Raw genomic sequence first — 14,083 nt, 5'->3', positions numbered from 1 at the left:
TGTGGCAGGCCAGTCCATTTCTTCCAAAACTTCATTTCCTGTTTTGGGGGTTTTCTAATTGTTGCCACTGAAGTGCACCTGTTGTTAATTCCATGAACACCAATACAGCTGGAATTGATTAACGAGGCCCTCAGTTGTTTAACCAACCAGAAAATTATCAGACAGGTTTCATTCATTATATATATATATATATATATATATATATATATATATATATATATATATATATATATATATATATATATATATATATATATATATATATATATATATATATATATATATATATATATATATATATATATTTTATTTTTTTTTTTTTTTTTTTTACCTTCTAGTGTCCTTGGTTCTAATGCAAAATGAGCAAAATAATATCCTACTCACCGAGGAGGCTTGACAGACTTCTTTTCTGACGGACCGATTCACACGAAGCACTCAGCGACATTTCACATAAACCTTTAAGCCACGTCAAACTATAACCCGCTCAACCCTGTCGAATGAATCCATTTTTTTTCTATTTAGTTGACAAGTTAGCAAGTTATTGACATACGTCTGCTTCGACTTTGCTTGTCCTCCATTTTTTTCCCTTCTGGCGCTCTTTTTTCTCATTGGTTGATGCCAGAGCCAATCAGAGAAGACTTATTTGTGGGCCAAAGTAAAGTAACCCGGAGTTACATATAAACCCGGTGACATTTCATGTAGGGCCGTGAATTTTCTTCCGTTTGAACGTTTATTTCACATAAACGTTTAAGCTACATCAAACGCTGACCCGTTGAACACTGTCCAATGAATCAAGTTTCTTTCGTTTACGAAAGTTACTGAATAATGTCTGCTTCGACTTCGCTTGTACTCCATTGTTTTTCTTTTGGCCCTCTTATTTCTCGTTGGTTGATGAGAGCCAATCAGAGAAGGCGCGATTCGTACCCGGAAATGGGATCGGCTCTGTACGTCATTACTTCAATATAATATAAATTATTAAATGGCGTCAACAGAAAAACACGCTAATTGAGTCAAGGTGGAACACATTAGCCAAAAGAAGGCGTGCTGGCTGGAATGTTATAGGATAGGCGAACATGGATGACAAACAACATTCCATCACAACAACTGCACACCCACACAATTCCCTGCTTTGCCAAGGTTTGTTTTAATGATTCCTGCTGTGCAATATTCAAGTACGTGGAAAGACAATCAGTAGCAAAGTTAGAAAACATGACAACATGGTAAACATACAAAGTCATCTTGGACTACAAAAATACATTCCATCTTCTTTTTTTTTTTTACTGGAACCCCTTTATGTTATGTTCATATTTAGTTCCCTTTTCTGTACATTACAACAGCATAAAAGGAGTTAATACGAGCTAGCTAACAATGCTGTCATTGGGAGACACATTTTGGACGCTAAGGCTAGAAGCTAACATGGAATATTATATTTATCTGGCTAACCGCTAGTCTCAGCGCCATCTATAGACAGAAGAGTGGCTAGCTAGCTCTCTATTTGGCTAACAAGACTTAACAAGATGCTGGTTTGACGTTAGCATTTTTGACCCCAGGTGTTTGATCCAGTCTTGTGCTGGAAGACGCGGCCATCCCACAGACAGTGGACATCGGAAGTGTTTTTGACGGAACTAGCATAAGTATGTGTAGCAATACACCCAGGTAGAGGTTTATTTTAGAGGGATTCATAGTGGAAATAGATGTATCCCAATGATAGCATTGTTAGCTAGCTCATATTAACTCCTTTTGTCCTGTTAAAGCACAGAAAAGGGAAATAATTATGTGTTAATGTTTCACAAAAGGATTGGGAATAATGGGCAAATATTCCATTCCAAAAAAGTGCACTTCCCATTTAAGATGTTGACTTAAGTGGTTGTCACCATAAACAGATCGTGAACTTCAGCAGTTGTCAACTCAAGCCGTTTTTCTGCATCAACATAAACAGGCAGCTGAAAAAAACAAGTTGTTGACTTTAGTGGTTGTTGACATAAACGGGTCGTCAACAGCAACGGATGACAATTTAAATGAGTTGTCGACATCAGCAGTTGTCAACTCGAGCCGTTTTTCCGCATCAACATAAACAGGCAGCTGACAAATGAGTTGTTGACTTAAACGGGTCGTCAACATCAACGGATGACAACTTAGATGAGTTGTCGACATCAGCAGTTGTCAACTCAAGCCGTTTTTCTGCATCAACATAAACAGGCAGCTGAAAAAAACAAGTTGTTGACTTTAGTGGTTGTTGACATAAACGGGTCGTCAACATCAACGGATGACAAATGAGGTTGTCGACATCAGCAGTTGTCAAATCAAGCCGTTTTTCCGCATCAAAATAAACAGGCAGCTGAAAAAAACAAGTTGTTGACTTTAGTGGTTGTTGACATAAACGGGTCGTCAACATCAACGGGTGACAATTTAAATGAGTTGTCGACATCAGCAGTTGTCAAATCAAGCCGTTTTTCCGCATCAACATAAACAGGCAGCTGACAAATGAGTTGTTGACATAAACGGGTTGTCAACATCAATGGGTGACAACTTAAATGAGTTGTCGACATCAGCAGTTGTCAACTCGAGCCGTTTTTCCGCATCAACATAAACAGGCAGCTGACAAACGAGTTGTTGACTTTAGTGGTTGTTGACATAAACGGGTCGTCAACTTCAATGAGTTGTCGACATCAGCGTGTTGTCGACAACTCATTTAAGTTGTAATCCGTTGATGTTGACGACCCGTTTATGTCAACAACCACTAAAGTCAACAACTCGTTTGTCAGCTGCCTGTTTATGTTGATGCGGAAAAACGGCTTGAGTTGACAACAGCTGATGTCGACAACTCATTTAAGTTGTAATACTTTGATGTTGACATCAGCTGTTGTCAAACAAACCAGTTGTTGACTTTAGTGGTTGTTGACATAAGCGGGTCGTCAACATCAACGGGTGACAACTTGGATGAGTTGTCGACATCAGCATGTTGTCAACTCGAGCAGGTTTTCAACATAACTTAAGCAGTCGGCGACTTGGACAAGTTGTCGACGTCAGCGGTTGTCGCCGTAAACAGGATGTCAACATAATGGGGTTCCAGTGCAGAGTGAAATGAGCAGAAGAAGATCTGAGAGGGTCGAAGGCCTTTGGTTTTCGTGAAAAGGTACAAAAAAGGAGCCGTTAAAAAGCAGCTTTTTTTCCACAGGAATGTTTTTCAAAATAAAAGCTACAATCAGGTGTCGGTCCCGGGACCGGCGGCGGATCCGCACAGGCGGCGTCGGGCGTGGTACGCCAGGACCACGAGGAGCATCTCGGAGGTGCTGCTGAGGGCCACGATGAAAGGAGCCTGCGACGCAAAGTCGGCCTCGGCGCGGCGGAAGGAGAGCTGCATGACGGCGAGCGCCAGGAGGCTGTTCTGGACGCCCACCTCGATGCTCACGGTCTTCCTCTGCGCGGGGGTTAGACCCGCAAACTTAGCCAGAACCGCTCCGACCGCCAGGCCCAGTAGAGGCACCGTGACCCCCGCTGCCACAATTTGGGGCCTGACATGAGCAAGGATGGATGCGCCCATTTGGTAAGCCATGAAGATGCCGCCCACGATGAGCACAAAACTGAAGGGTCTGATGAGTCCCAGCAGGACCCGCGTAAGCGAGGGCAGGCGCAGCTTCACTATCATACCCAGCGAAATCGGGATAGCGATGAAAAGAAGGGTGACCAGGATCTTAACAAAGGGGACATGCAGCGCGGCGTGCACCCCGAGCAGGCGCCCGTACAACGCCGACGAAAGCGGCATCGCCGCCGCCGCCACAACCGTAGACACCAAAGTCATAGAAATAGCCAGAGTCACGTCCCCTCCGAGTAGGAGACTATACAGGTACCCGCCGCCCCCACCCGGGGCCGAGCATGTAATAACCAGTCCCAAGGAGAGCGCTTTAGGCAGTGCGGCCAACCGGGACACGCAGTAAGCGTACAGGGGCATGACGAGGAACTGAGCCAGCACCCCCAGTAGCAGAGGAACCGGGTTCTTCAGCAAAGATCTCAGCACCTCCACCTCCACCTTGCACCCAAAGGCACACTTGTTTACAAAGATGAGGGGCAACAAGGCAAACAGAACCGGGTTCTCCGAGAAATGGGACAAGCCGCCCGAGCGTATGACCCGCGCCACAGTGTCATCGCTTCCGGGGGCAACAATAATGGAGTAATCCGTTCTCTCCTCCACGACAGAATCCCGGTCCAAATCCAGGAGCTGAATCTGAAGCTGAGCCTGACCAGGGAACCCGGAACGGATGCTGATGACGTAGCTCTTGGCGGGCCCTGAGTGGCCGCTGTCTGTTACATTTAAAATGGAGAGGACCTCCGGGTCCGAGGAGACCACCCTCACGGTCTGACGGTTCTTCCGGTACAAACTGGACACCACAATGACGCCTTTGGTGTTTTCAGGAAATTCAAACTCCTGCGATGAACCGTCCCCGATTGTGATGTACCGGAACCGGCTGGTTGTCAGCTTACTCCCGTCGACGGTCTGGTTTCCGGCAGCCGACGCCCGGTCCGGTTCTCCGGCGACCAGGAGGAGACAGCACACGCGCAGTAACGTCCTCATGGTTCCCGCCGTTACTCCACAAACGTCGTTGTCATCTCCGGTATCAAAGAGGAGCCTGTTTGCTCCATTACTCGTCCGGAATCCATTTTGCTTTCATACCGGAACCGAAACATCACCCGCCCTGTCCCCGGAACACACGTTGGTCGACCAGCGTTCGCCTTTGTTCGCACTTCGAAGCGAAGCGGAAGCAGCCAAAGCACAGCTAGTAACCGCTAGTAACCGCTAGTAACAGCTAGCTTAGCTAGTAATAGCTAGTTTAGCTAGTAATAGCTAGTAATAGCTAGCTTAGCTAGTAACAGCTAGCACAGCGACCACCACAGTTGGCACACTGATAAAATACCAGCGGAAAAAAAGGGTGGAGGAATCATCCCAGCGTCGATAATATCGATAACAATTATATCTCAGTATCAACACAGTCGTGACTACATTTGTGTTTATGTTTCTTTTCATAAATATACACATACTTGTAATTCTCATTGTAATAAATCAAAAATGAAACAAAATGGCTGTATAAACGGCATAATTATTCGAGGGATAAAAAATAAATCTGTAGTACGGTACCTGTATCGAATTAAGGCGGCACCTCCCTAAGTTATCTGTATGGATGAAATGATACAAATGTCGATAGTTTGGATACTATAGTGATATAGTGATATTTTGTACCGTGTGATGGTAAGCCCGCCCCCCGACACCAGCTTCCCTTCTGCTATTGGTTGAGGAAGATGATTCGTCCATTGGATTACGCTGTTATTTTGGACAGTGTGTGATGGTAATCCCGCCCCCTGACACCAGCTTCCCTTCTGCTATTGGTTGAGGAAGATGACTCGTCCGTTAGATTACGCTGTATTTCCAGTAAAGGCGGAAATGTAACCCGAGGCGAAACAGGAAGTGGGTGGATTGAGCTACAAAATAAATGTTTTAATAACCGCTTTTTTTCCTCACTAATACTTATGTCGAGATATAAAAAGATGAATGATGAATTGGTAAACAAATGAATAATAATAAACACAGCAGACACTGCGTTGCAGTGCCGGATGGAGAAAAAAAAGCTTTTATTTATTTCAAACATCATCCAAGTACTGCAGTAATATCCACATGTTGAAGTACAAAGGCAAAGTACACCAAGTACCACAAACAGCCAAGGCCTGGCGTGTGAAAGAAGAATGAATAGAGATGAAGAGAAAAGTGTATTATGATAGAAAAGGCATTTGTACACCACCACGCTAACACACCGCCCCGTCCCCCCCGTCCCCCCTGATAAGGCATTCCCAGCAGGAAGTGTGGCTGAAGGCATGAAGGATTGGACGTGCCCAACCCAGACGCCGGTGGAGATGCCCCGCCCAGACGCCGGTGAGCCAGTGGGGGTGCCCCGCCCAGATGCCAGTGGAGGGCCCCGCCCGGACGCCAGTGAGGACGCCTCGCCCAGACACTGGTGGAGGTGCCCCACCCAGACCCTAGTGGAGGTGCCCCGCCCGGACACGAGTGGGGGGTGCCCCGCCCGGACCCTAGTGGAGGTGCCCCGCCCGGACCCGAGTGGGGGTGTCCCGTCCGGACCCGAGTGGGGGTGTCCCGTCCGGTCGCCTGTGGGGATGTCCCATCCAGTCGCCTGTGGGGGTGCCCCATCCAGTCGCCTGTGGGGGTGCCCCATCCAGTCGCCTGTGGGGGTGCCCCACACAGACGCCAGTGGAGGTGCCCCGCCCAGACCCTAGTGGAGGTGCCCCGCCCAGACACCTGAGTGGAGGTGCCCCACCCAGACACCCTAGTGGAGGTGTCCCGCCTAGACCCTAGTGGAGGTGCCACATCCAGACGCCAGTGGGGGTGCCCCATCCAGACGCCGGTGGGCCGGTGGAGGTGCCCCCCCAGACCCTGGTGGAGTTGCCCCCCCCAGACCCTAGTGGGGTTGCCCCCCCCAGACCCTAGTGGAGGTGTCCCACCCAGACCCTAGTGGAGGTGTCCCACCCAGACCCTAGTGGAGGTGCCCCGCCCCGACGCTGGTGGAGGTGCCCCATCCAGACTCTGGTAGAGGTTCCCCGCCCGGACCCGAGTAGAGGTTCCCCGCCCAGACACCCTAGTGGAGGTGCCCCGCCTAGACCCTAATGGAGGTGCTCCGCCTAGACCCTAATGGAGGTGCCCCGCCCAGACACCAGTAGAGGTGCCAGATTGTTGTCAGTGTGAAAAACACGTCTGGATTTATGGAGGGGGGGCAAGCATGGGAGGGAGGGGGCAATGGGTAAGCCAACACTGCCACCATCTTGGGCCCAAAGCAAGGAAGAAAGCTGGCATGAAAACAAAGAAATGAAGACTGGAAGATAGACCTGAGGGACTTAGGTGGACTTGGGTGGACTTAGGTGGACTTGGGTGGACTTGGGTGGGGGTGTGTGTGTGTGTGTGTGTGTGTGTATACGTGCACGCTCCTGTTGTGTGCACGTAGCCTCTCAGTTGCGTAGGGCTGCCAACCTAGTACACCAGATGACAGTACATGACGTGATGGTTACCATAGCAACACATCTGCGTGTTAGGATGTCGGATTAGATGTCGGATGTGATTCCTCACCGTCTGGAAAGTTGCTCCTCCTTCTCCTGGCTCCGTGAACTCTCGCCGCCCACAGACGTGGCTCCTGCAGGCAACTTGCTGAGCTGGTCCATCACCTCCAGACCGTTCTCCTCGGCGATTTGGTGGATCAAGTCGTCCACCTGCTCCTGCGGCGTGCTCAGTGTCATCGCCGAGCTCATGGAGTCCTCCATCACCTGGTGGCGCCGTCGATCAGTCAGATGAACCACGTCTTTAACATCTTTAACATCTATGCGTTGAGAAGAACTTACCGAGGTGTGGACGTCCAGGTTCTGGACTTGGCTTTCAAACTTATCCATGACAACTGAGACCTTTTGGAGGTCCATGGAGTTGAGAGCTTTGTCCAGCGCCTTTGTCACCTGGCTCATGTTTTTAGTCACCTGGAATCAAACGGCAATCACGTAACGAGAAGACAAAAAACTGGAACATAGTCTAGATGTCTCCAAGTTGGGATCATACGGAATCAAACTTAGCTTCTTTTACTCCATGGAATATTCCGATGGAAAATCAGACTAGCATTCATTGAGGCGGGAAATGAACACGAAATCACGTTAAAATCACGTTAAAATCACGTTAAAATCACGTTAAAATCACGTTAAAATCACGTTAAAATCACGTTAAAATCACGTTAGTGTTTTTCTGGAAATGTAGTCTCATGGGGTTGGACCCCGGTGCCTTGGTGTCCCGGTCCCAAGTCTGGATAAATAAAGGAACCATTTTGTTATACCAAATAAACAAAACACAACAAAAAAGGTTAGCTAAGAAGACATGGAGCAAACTGAAAGGAATGAAGACTCAATTAGGAGGCGTAGAGGAAGACCAAAGACTAGGTTTATGGATGTAGTGAGTGAGTGGGATGTCTGGACTAAGTGGACTACTAAGTTAGTCCAGAACTCTGTGACACGGCTTTTAACCGGAACCAAAAAAGGGGGAGCACATCACCCCAATTCTGGCCTCCCTGCATGCTTTAGGATTTAGGACCTCGGACCTCATTTAAATTTACTCTCCAACGCGGTCACTGAGGTCCGAGGCCCAGTTCTAACTTGTGGTCCCTAAGACAAGACTTAAGACCAAGGGAGACTGAGTCTTTTCTGTGTTTGGCCCCAAGCTATGGAACTCTCTCCCCCTCCCAAGTAAAAAAAAAGCCCCCCCAACATGGAAAGCGTTAAGTCTTGACTTAAAACCCAATTTTATTATTTGGCTTTTAACTCGTAGTGAGTCGTATGGTGCTGTGTCTTTTAGTTCTTTTTTTTAAATTCTTGTTTTTAATATTTTAATATCTATTTTACTATTTTATTTCTTATTAAATATTTTAGTTTTGAATACAATTAAATCTGTACCTTTATTTTATTATTTTATTTTACTTTTTTAATAATTATTTATTTTTTTAAAATTATTTTTTTGTATTTTATTTTTACTTTTTATTTGACTAGACAGGGTTGAATGGAGATTGTGTAGCTGTGGCGACCCCTGGAGGGAAACTGTGGTAGTTCACCTGGTAGATACAACAAACACCTCCTGTCCATCAGCAAGGATCTATGGTGTTTGGGTGGCTGGTGGGGGTTGGTGTGTCGAGGGTGGATGTTTTTAGTGTTGGGGGCGTCACATGGTGGACGAGGAGCGCTTGATTTGCTCACCTGGTCCTTTTATTTCAACATAATGGCTATGACGCCACCATTGTTTATGTTGCTGGTATCTATTGTGTATTCTAAAAATAACTTACTGATTTCATCGTGACGGCCGTCTGGACTTTGGAGGCGACGGCGTCGACTCGAGACGCCATACGCAGCCAATTCAGACCTTCATTTTTTTTGCGAATGGAATTCTCGGCATACACCCTGGCACATTCCACATTCTTCTGCTGCAAGGCCTGGAAAAAAAGACAAAGACAGTTTGGGTATTGAACCTGTGGCAAGTCCTGCTCTGGTCTAAGGGAGGGCTAAGGAGGTCCCCATGATGGACGGATGTTCTGGATCACGTGATGTTGGTGTTTACGATTTACTGACAATGACCCATTACTATTGGAGGAAATGACTGAGCTTCCTTCCTTCCTGACTTCCTTCCTTCCTTCCTTCCTGACTGAGCTTCCTTCCTTCCTGACTGAGTTTCCTCCCTTCCTTCCTTCCTTCCTTCCTGACTGAGCTTCCTTCCTTCCTTCCAACCTTCCTTCCTGACTGAGCTTCCTTCCTTCCTTCCTTCCTTCCTTCCTTCCTTCCTTCCAACCTTCCTTCCTGACTTCCTTCCTGAGCTTCCTTCCTTCCTGACTGAGCTTCCTTCCTTCCTGACTTCCTTCCTTCCTTCGAACCTTCCTTCCTGACTGAGCTTCCTTCCTGACTGAGCTTCCTTCCTGACTGAGCTTCCTTCCTTCCTGACTGAGCTTCCTCCCTTCCTTCCTTCCTTCCTTCCTGACTGAGCTTCCTTCCTTCCTTCCTTCCAACCTTCCTTCCTGACTGAGCTTCCTCCCTTCCTTCCTTCCTTCCTTCCTGACTGAGCTTCCTTCCTTCCTGACTGAGTTTCCTCCCTTCCTTCCTTCCTTCCTTCCTGACTGAGCTTCCTTCCTTCCTTCCAACCTTCCTTCCTGACTGAGCTTCCTCCCTTCCTTCCTTCCTTCCTTCCTTCCTTCCTGACTGAGCTTCCTTCCTTCCTGACTGAGTTTCCTCCCTTCCTTCCTTCCTTCCTGACTGAGCTTCCTTCCTTCCTTCCAACCTTCCTTCCTGACTGAGCTTCCTTCCTTCCTGACTGAGCTTCCTCCCTTCCTTCCTTCCTTCCTTCCTGACTGAGCTTCCTTCCTTCCTTCCAACCTTCCTTCCTGACTGAGCTTCCTCCCTTCCTTCCTTCCTTCCTTCCTGACTGAGCTTCCTTCCTTCCTGACTGAGCTTCCTCCCTTCCTTCCTTCCTTCCTTCCTGACTGAGCTTCCTTCCTTCCTTCCAACCTTCCTTCCTGACTGAGCTTCCTTCCTTCCTGACTGAGTTTCCTCCCTTCCTTCCTTCCTTCCTTCCTTCCTGACTTCCTTCCTTCCTTCCTTCCTGACTGAGCTTCCTTCCTTCCTGACTGAGTTTCCTCCCTTCCTTCCTTCCTTCCTTCCTGACTGAGCTTCCTTCCTTCCTTCCAACCTTCCTTCCTGACTGAGCTTCCTTCCTTCCTTCCTTCCTTCCTTCCTTCCAACCTTCCTTCCTGACTTCCTTCCTGAGCTTCCTTCCTTCTTGACTGAGCTTCCTTCCTTCCTGACTTCCTTCCTTCCTTCGAACCTTCCTTCCTGACTGAGCTTCCTTCCTTCCTGAGCTTCCTTCCTGACTGAGCTTCCTTCCTGACTGAGCTTCCTTCCTTCCTGACTGAGCTTCCTCCCTTCCTTCCTTCCTTCCTGACTGAGCTTCCTTCCTTCCTTCCAACCTTCCTTCCTGACTGAGCTTCCTCCCTTCCTTCCTTCCTTCCTTCCTGACTGAGCTTCCTTCCTTCCTGACTGAGTTTCCTCCCTTCCTTCCTTCCTTCCTTCCTTCCTGACTGAGCTTCCTTCCTTCCTTCCAACCTTCCTTCCTGACTGAGCTTCCTCCCTTCCTTCCTTCCTTCCTTCCTGACTGAGCTTCCTTCCTTCCTGACTGAGTTTCCTCCCTTCCTTCCTTCCTTCCTGACTGAGCTTCCTTCCTTCCTTCCAACCTTCCTTCCTGACTGAGCTTCCTTCCTTCCTGACTGAGCTTCCTCCCTTCCTTCCTTCCTTCCTTCCTGACTGAGCTTCCTTCCTTCCTTCCAACCTTCCTTCCTGACTGAGCTTCCTCCCTTCCTTCCTTCCTTCCTTCCTGACTGAGCTTCCTTCCTTCCTGACTGAGCTTCCTCCCTTCCTTCCTTCCTTCCTTCCTTCCTGACTGAGCTTCCTTCCTTCCTTCCAACCTTCCTTCCTGACTGAGCTTCCTTCCTTCCTGACTGAGTTTCCTCCCTTCCTTCCTTCCTTCCTTCCTTCCTGACTGAGCTTCCTTCCTTCCTTCCAACCTTCCTTCCTTCCTTCCTTCCTTCCTTCCAACCTTCCTTCCTGACTTCCTTCCTGAGCTTCCTTCCTTCCTTCCTGACTTCCTTCCTTCCTTCGAACCTTCCTTCCTTCGAACCTTCCTTCCTGACTGAGCTTCCTTCCTTCCTGAGCTTCCTTCCTGACTGAGCTTCCTTCCTGACTGAGCTTCCTCCCTTCCTTCCTTCCTGACTGAGCTTCCTTCCTTCCTTCCAACCTTCCTTCCTGACTGAGCTTCCTTCCTTCCTGAGCTTCCTTCCTTCCTTCCTTCCTTCCAACCTTCCTTCCTGACTTCCTTCCTGAGCTTCCTTCCTTCCTGACTTCCTTCCTTCCTTCGAACCTTCCTTCCTGACTGAGCTTCCTTCCTTCCTGAGCTTCCTTCCTGACTGAGCTTCCTTCCTGACTGAGCTTCCTTCCTTCCTGACTGAGCTTCCTCCCTTCCTTCCTTCCTTCCTTCCTTCCTGACTGAGCTTCCTTCCTTCCTTCCAACCTTCCTTCCTGACTGAGCTTCCTCCCTTCCTTCCTTCCTTCCTTCCTTCCTGACTGAGCTTCCTTCCTTCCTTCCAACCTTCCTTCCTGACTGAGCTTCCTTCCTTCCTTCCTTCCTTCCTTCCTTCCTTCCTTCCTTCCTTCCTTCCAACCTTCCTTCCTGAGCTTCCTTCCTTCCTGACTGAGATTCCTTCCTGACTGAGCTTCCTTCCTTCCTGACTTCCTTCCTTCCTTCGAACCTTCCTTCCTGAGCTTCCTTCCTGACTGAGCTTCCTTCCTGACTGAGCTTCCTCCCTTCCTTCCTTCCTTCCTGACTGAGCTTCCTTCCTTCCTTCCTTCCAACCTTCCTGACTGAGCTCCCTTCCTGACTAAGCTTCCTTCCTTCCTTCTAACCTTCCTTCCAACCTTCCTTCCTTCCCGACTGAGCTTCCTTCCTTCCTTCCTTCCAACCTTCCTGACTAAGCTTCCTTCCTGACTAAGCTTCCTTCCTGACTAAGCTTCCTTCCTGACTGAGCTTCCTTCCTTCCTTCCTTCCTTCTAACCTTCCTTCCAACCTTCCTTCCTGACTGAGCTTCCTTCCTTCCTTCCTTTCAACCTTCCTTCCTTCTTTCCAACCTTCCTGACTAAGCTTCCTTCCTGACTAAGCTTCCTTCCTTCCTTCCTTCCTGACTGAGCTTCCTTCCTTCCTTCCTTTCAACCTTCCTTCCTTCCTTCTTTCCAACCTTCCTGACTAAGCTTCCTTCCTGACTAAGCTTCCTTCCTTCCTTCCTTCCTTCCTGACTGAGCTTACTTCCTTCCTTCCTTCTGACCTTCCTTCCAACCTCCCTTCCTTCCTTCCTAACTGAGGTTCCTTCCTTCCTTCCTTCCAACCTTCCTGACTAAGCTTCCTTCCTGACTAACCTTCCTTCCTTCCTTCCTGACTGAGCTTCCTTCCTTCCAACCTTCCTGACTGAGCTTCCTTCCTTCCTTCCTTCCTTCCAACCTTCCTTCGATCATTCCTTCCTTCGATCATTCCTTTCTATGATCATTCCTTCCTTCGATCATTCCTTCCTTCGATCATTCCTTCCTTCCTTCCAACCTTCCTTCGATCATTCCTTCCTATGATCATTCCTTCTTTCGATCATTCCTTCTTTCGATCATTCCTTCCTTCCTTCCTTCCTTCCCGAGCTGCGTGTTACGTCATATTTCAGCATTCTTTGAAAGAACAGTTCAACTGGTCCCCTTCCTTCTTTCCTTCCTTCCGTCCTTCCTTCCTTCGACCCTTCCTATGATCCTTCCTTCCTTCTGGAGCTGCGTGTTACGTCATATCTCAGCATTGGCTTAAAGAACACACCCGGGAACAGGAAAAGATAAAGTTCAATCTTGCTAATATTTTATAATTAAGCTTTGAGCTTTGAGCAAATAACCCGAATGGAATTGGAATATTTGGGTCCATGTAAACGTAGCTAATGAGACAACCGACTCACCTTTTTGACCTTGGCCTGCTCCTTTTCACATTCCTTCTCCGCCTTTTTGGCCAGTCGCTCCAGTTGCTTGGAGGTGAACTGGGAAGCAAAGAGGAAGAAATGAAGCTGGTGTACACGTGACCAACCGGAAGTCTACATCCATACCTTCAGTTGGAAAAGTGTTTCTGTGAAGAGGCAGAGTACAGCGTTAGTATAGAACAGTACGGAGTGTCAATCAAATACTAATGTAATACAAATGTAAACACATTGACAGCAACTGCTAGCATAAAAAGGAATAGCTTACACGGGAATAATGTTTGAAATATGTGTCCTGTAAAAAAAATAACCTAGTTATTTTCATTAATTTCTATTTTGAGTCTCTTTCTAGGACACAAATGTGACTATATTGCGGAAATGTAGTCAACAACAACAACAACAACCTAGCTTCCCACACCCAAGCTAACAAGCTAAAATACATAATATATGACAAAATAATCACGCCGACGAGGTTAAAAGCAGCTACTTTACCATCCATGTCAAGACGTGTTAGCTCGTAGCCGGTAAAAAAAAACAAAAACAAGATTTCAATCTAGTAATTTAGCCGTGATTATTTTTCGTTGCGAGAAGAATTTGTTTGGCATTTCCTGGTTTAGGAGTGACGTCATAGGGTTACTTCTTCGGGGACTCGCTGTTGTGACACTCGCGGACACTGCCGCCTGGTGACGACTGGAAGTATTGTCCATATTGTGTTAGTATTCAATCTCGGATTCATTATTTTATTCACTAAAATTCGCTGTAAATAAAAAAAATAAAATAAATTGTAAAAATTATAATTGTAAATTGTAAAAATAATAATTATAAAAATTCTAATTGTAAAAATAAAATTGTAAAAATAATAAAATATTTTGTTTTTTCTAATAATAATATTTTTTGTAAAAATAAAATTGTAAAAATAATAATAAAATATTTTGTTTTTTCTAAAAATAATATTTTTGTAAAAATAAAAT

The 14,083-nt window shown here is 47.1% G+C and overlaps 3 protein-coding genes across 6 annotated transcripts in view; all 3 read right to left on the bottom strand.

Annotated features, from left to right (window-relative positions):
• Nucleotides 1-5,244, bottom strand: part of LOC131138399 (Fanconi anemia group A protein) — a 32,741-nt gene extending 27,497 nt beyond the window's left edge. For 3 of the 4 annotated variants that reach the window (XM_058087277.1, XM_058087279.1, XM_058087280.1), the window contains exon 1: nt 385-2,636. In XM_058087277.1, coding sequence (XP_057943260.1) covers nt 385-445 — 61 coding nt within the window. In that variant the 5' untranslated portion in view covers nt 446-2,636. Of the gene's footprint in view, nt 1-384; nt 2,637-5,134 lie in introns of those variants that run through there. The other variant, XM_058087281.1, reaches the window with a different exon arrangement.
• On the bottom strand, nt 2,819-5,101 carry slc10a3 (solute carrier family 10 member 3). Its single transcript, XM_058087289.1, has one exon. The coding sequence runs from the start codon at nt 4,571-4,573 to the stop codon at nt 3,206-3,208; it is 1,368 nt and encodes a 455-aa protein (XP_057943272.1). The 5' UTR covers nt 4,574-5,101; the 3' UTR covers nt 2,819-3,205.
• Nucleotides 5,245-6,854: 1,610 nt separating the features above from the next.
• Nucleotides 6,855-13,753, bottom strand: chmp1a (charged multivesicular body protein 1A). Its single transcript, XM_058087290.1, has 7 exons — nt 13,605-13,753; nt 13,242-13,261; nt 13,098-13,175; nt 8,868-9,014; nt 7,396-7,524; nt 7,127-7,320; nt 6,855-7,030 (listed from the first exon to the last, which is right to left on the bottom strand). The coding sequence occupies exons 1-7, from the start codon at nt 13,609-13,611 to the stop codon at nt 7,009-7,011; spliced, it is 597 nt and encodes a 198-aa protein (XP_057943273.1). The 5' UTR covers nt 13,612-13,753; the 3' UTR covers nt 6,855-7,008.
• Nucleotides 13,754-14,083: the final 330 nt, after the last annotated feature.

This window comes from Doryrhamphus excisus, chromosome 11 (assembly GCF_030265055.1).
Source record: "Doryrhamphus excisus isolate RoL2022-K1 chromosome 11, RoL_Dexc_1.0, whole genome shotgun sequence".
Lineage (NCBI taxonomy): Eukaryota > Metazoa > Chordata > Actinopteri > Syngnathiformes > Syngnathidae > Doryrhamphus > Doryrhamphus excisus.
Note: the sequence above shows the minus strand (reverse complement) of the source record. Positions and strands in the feature narration are given on the sequence as shown.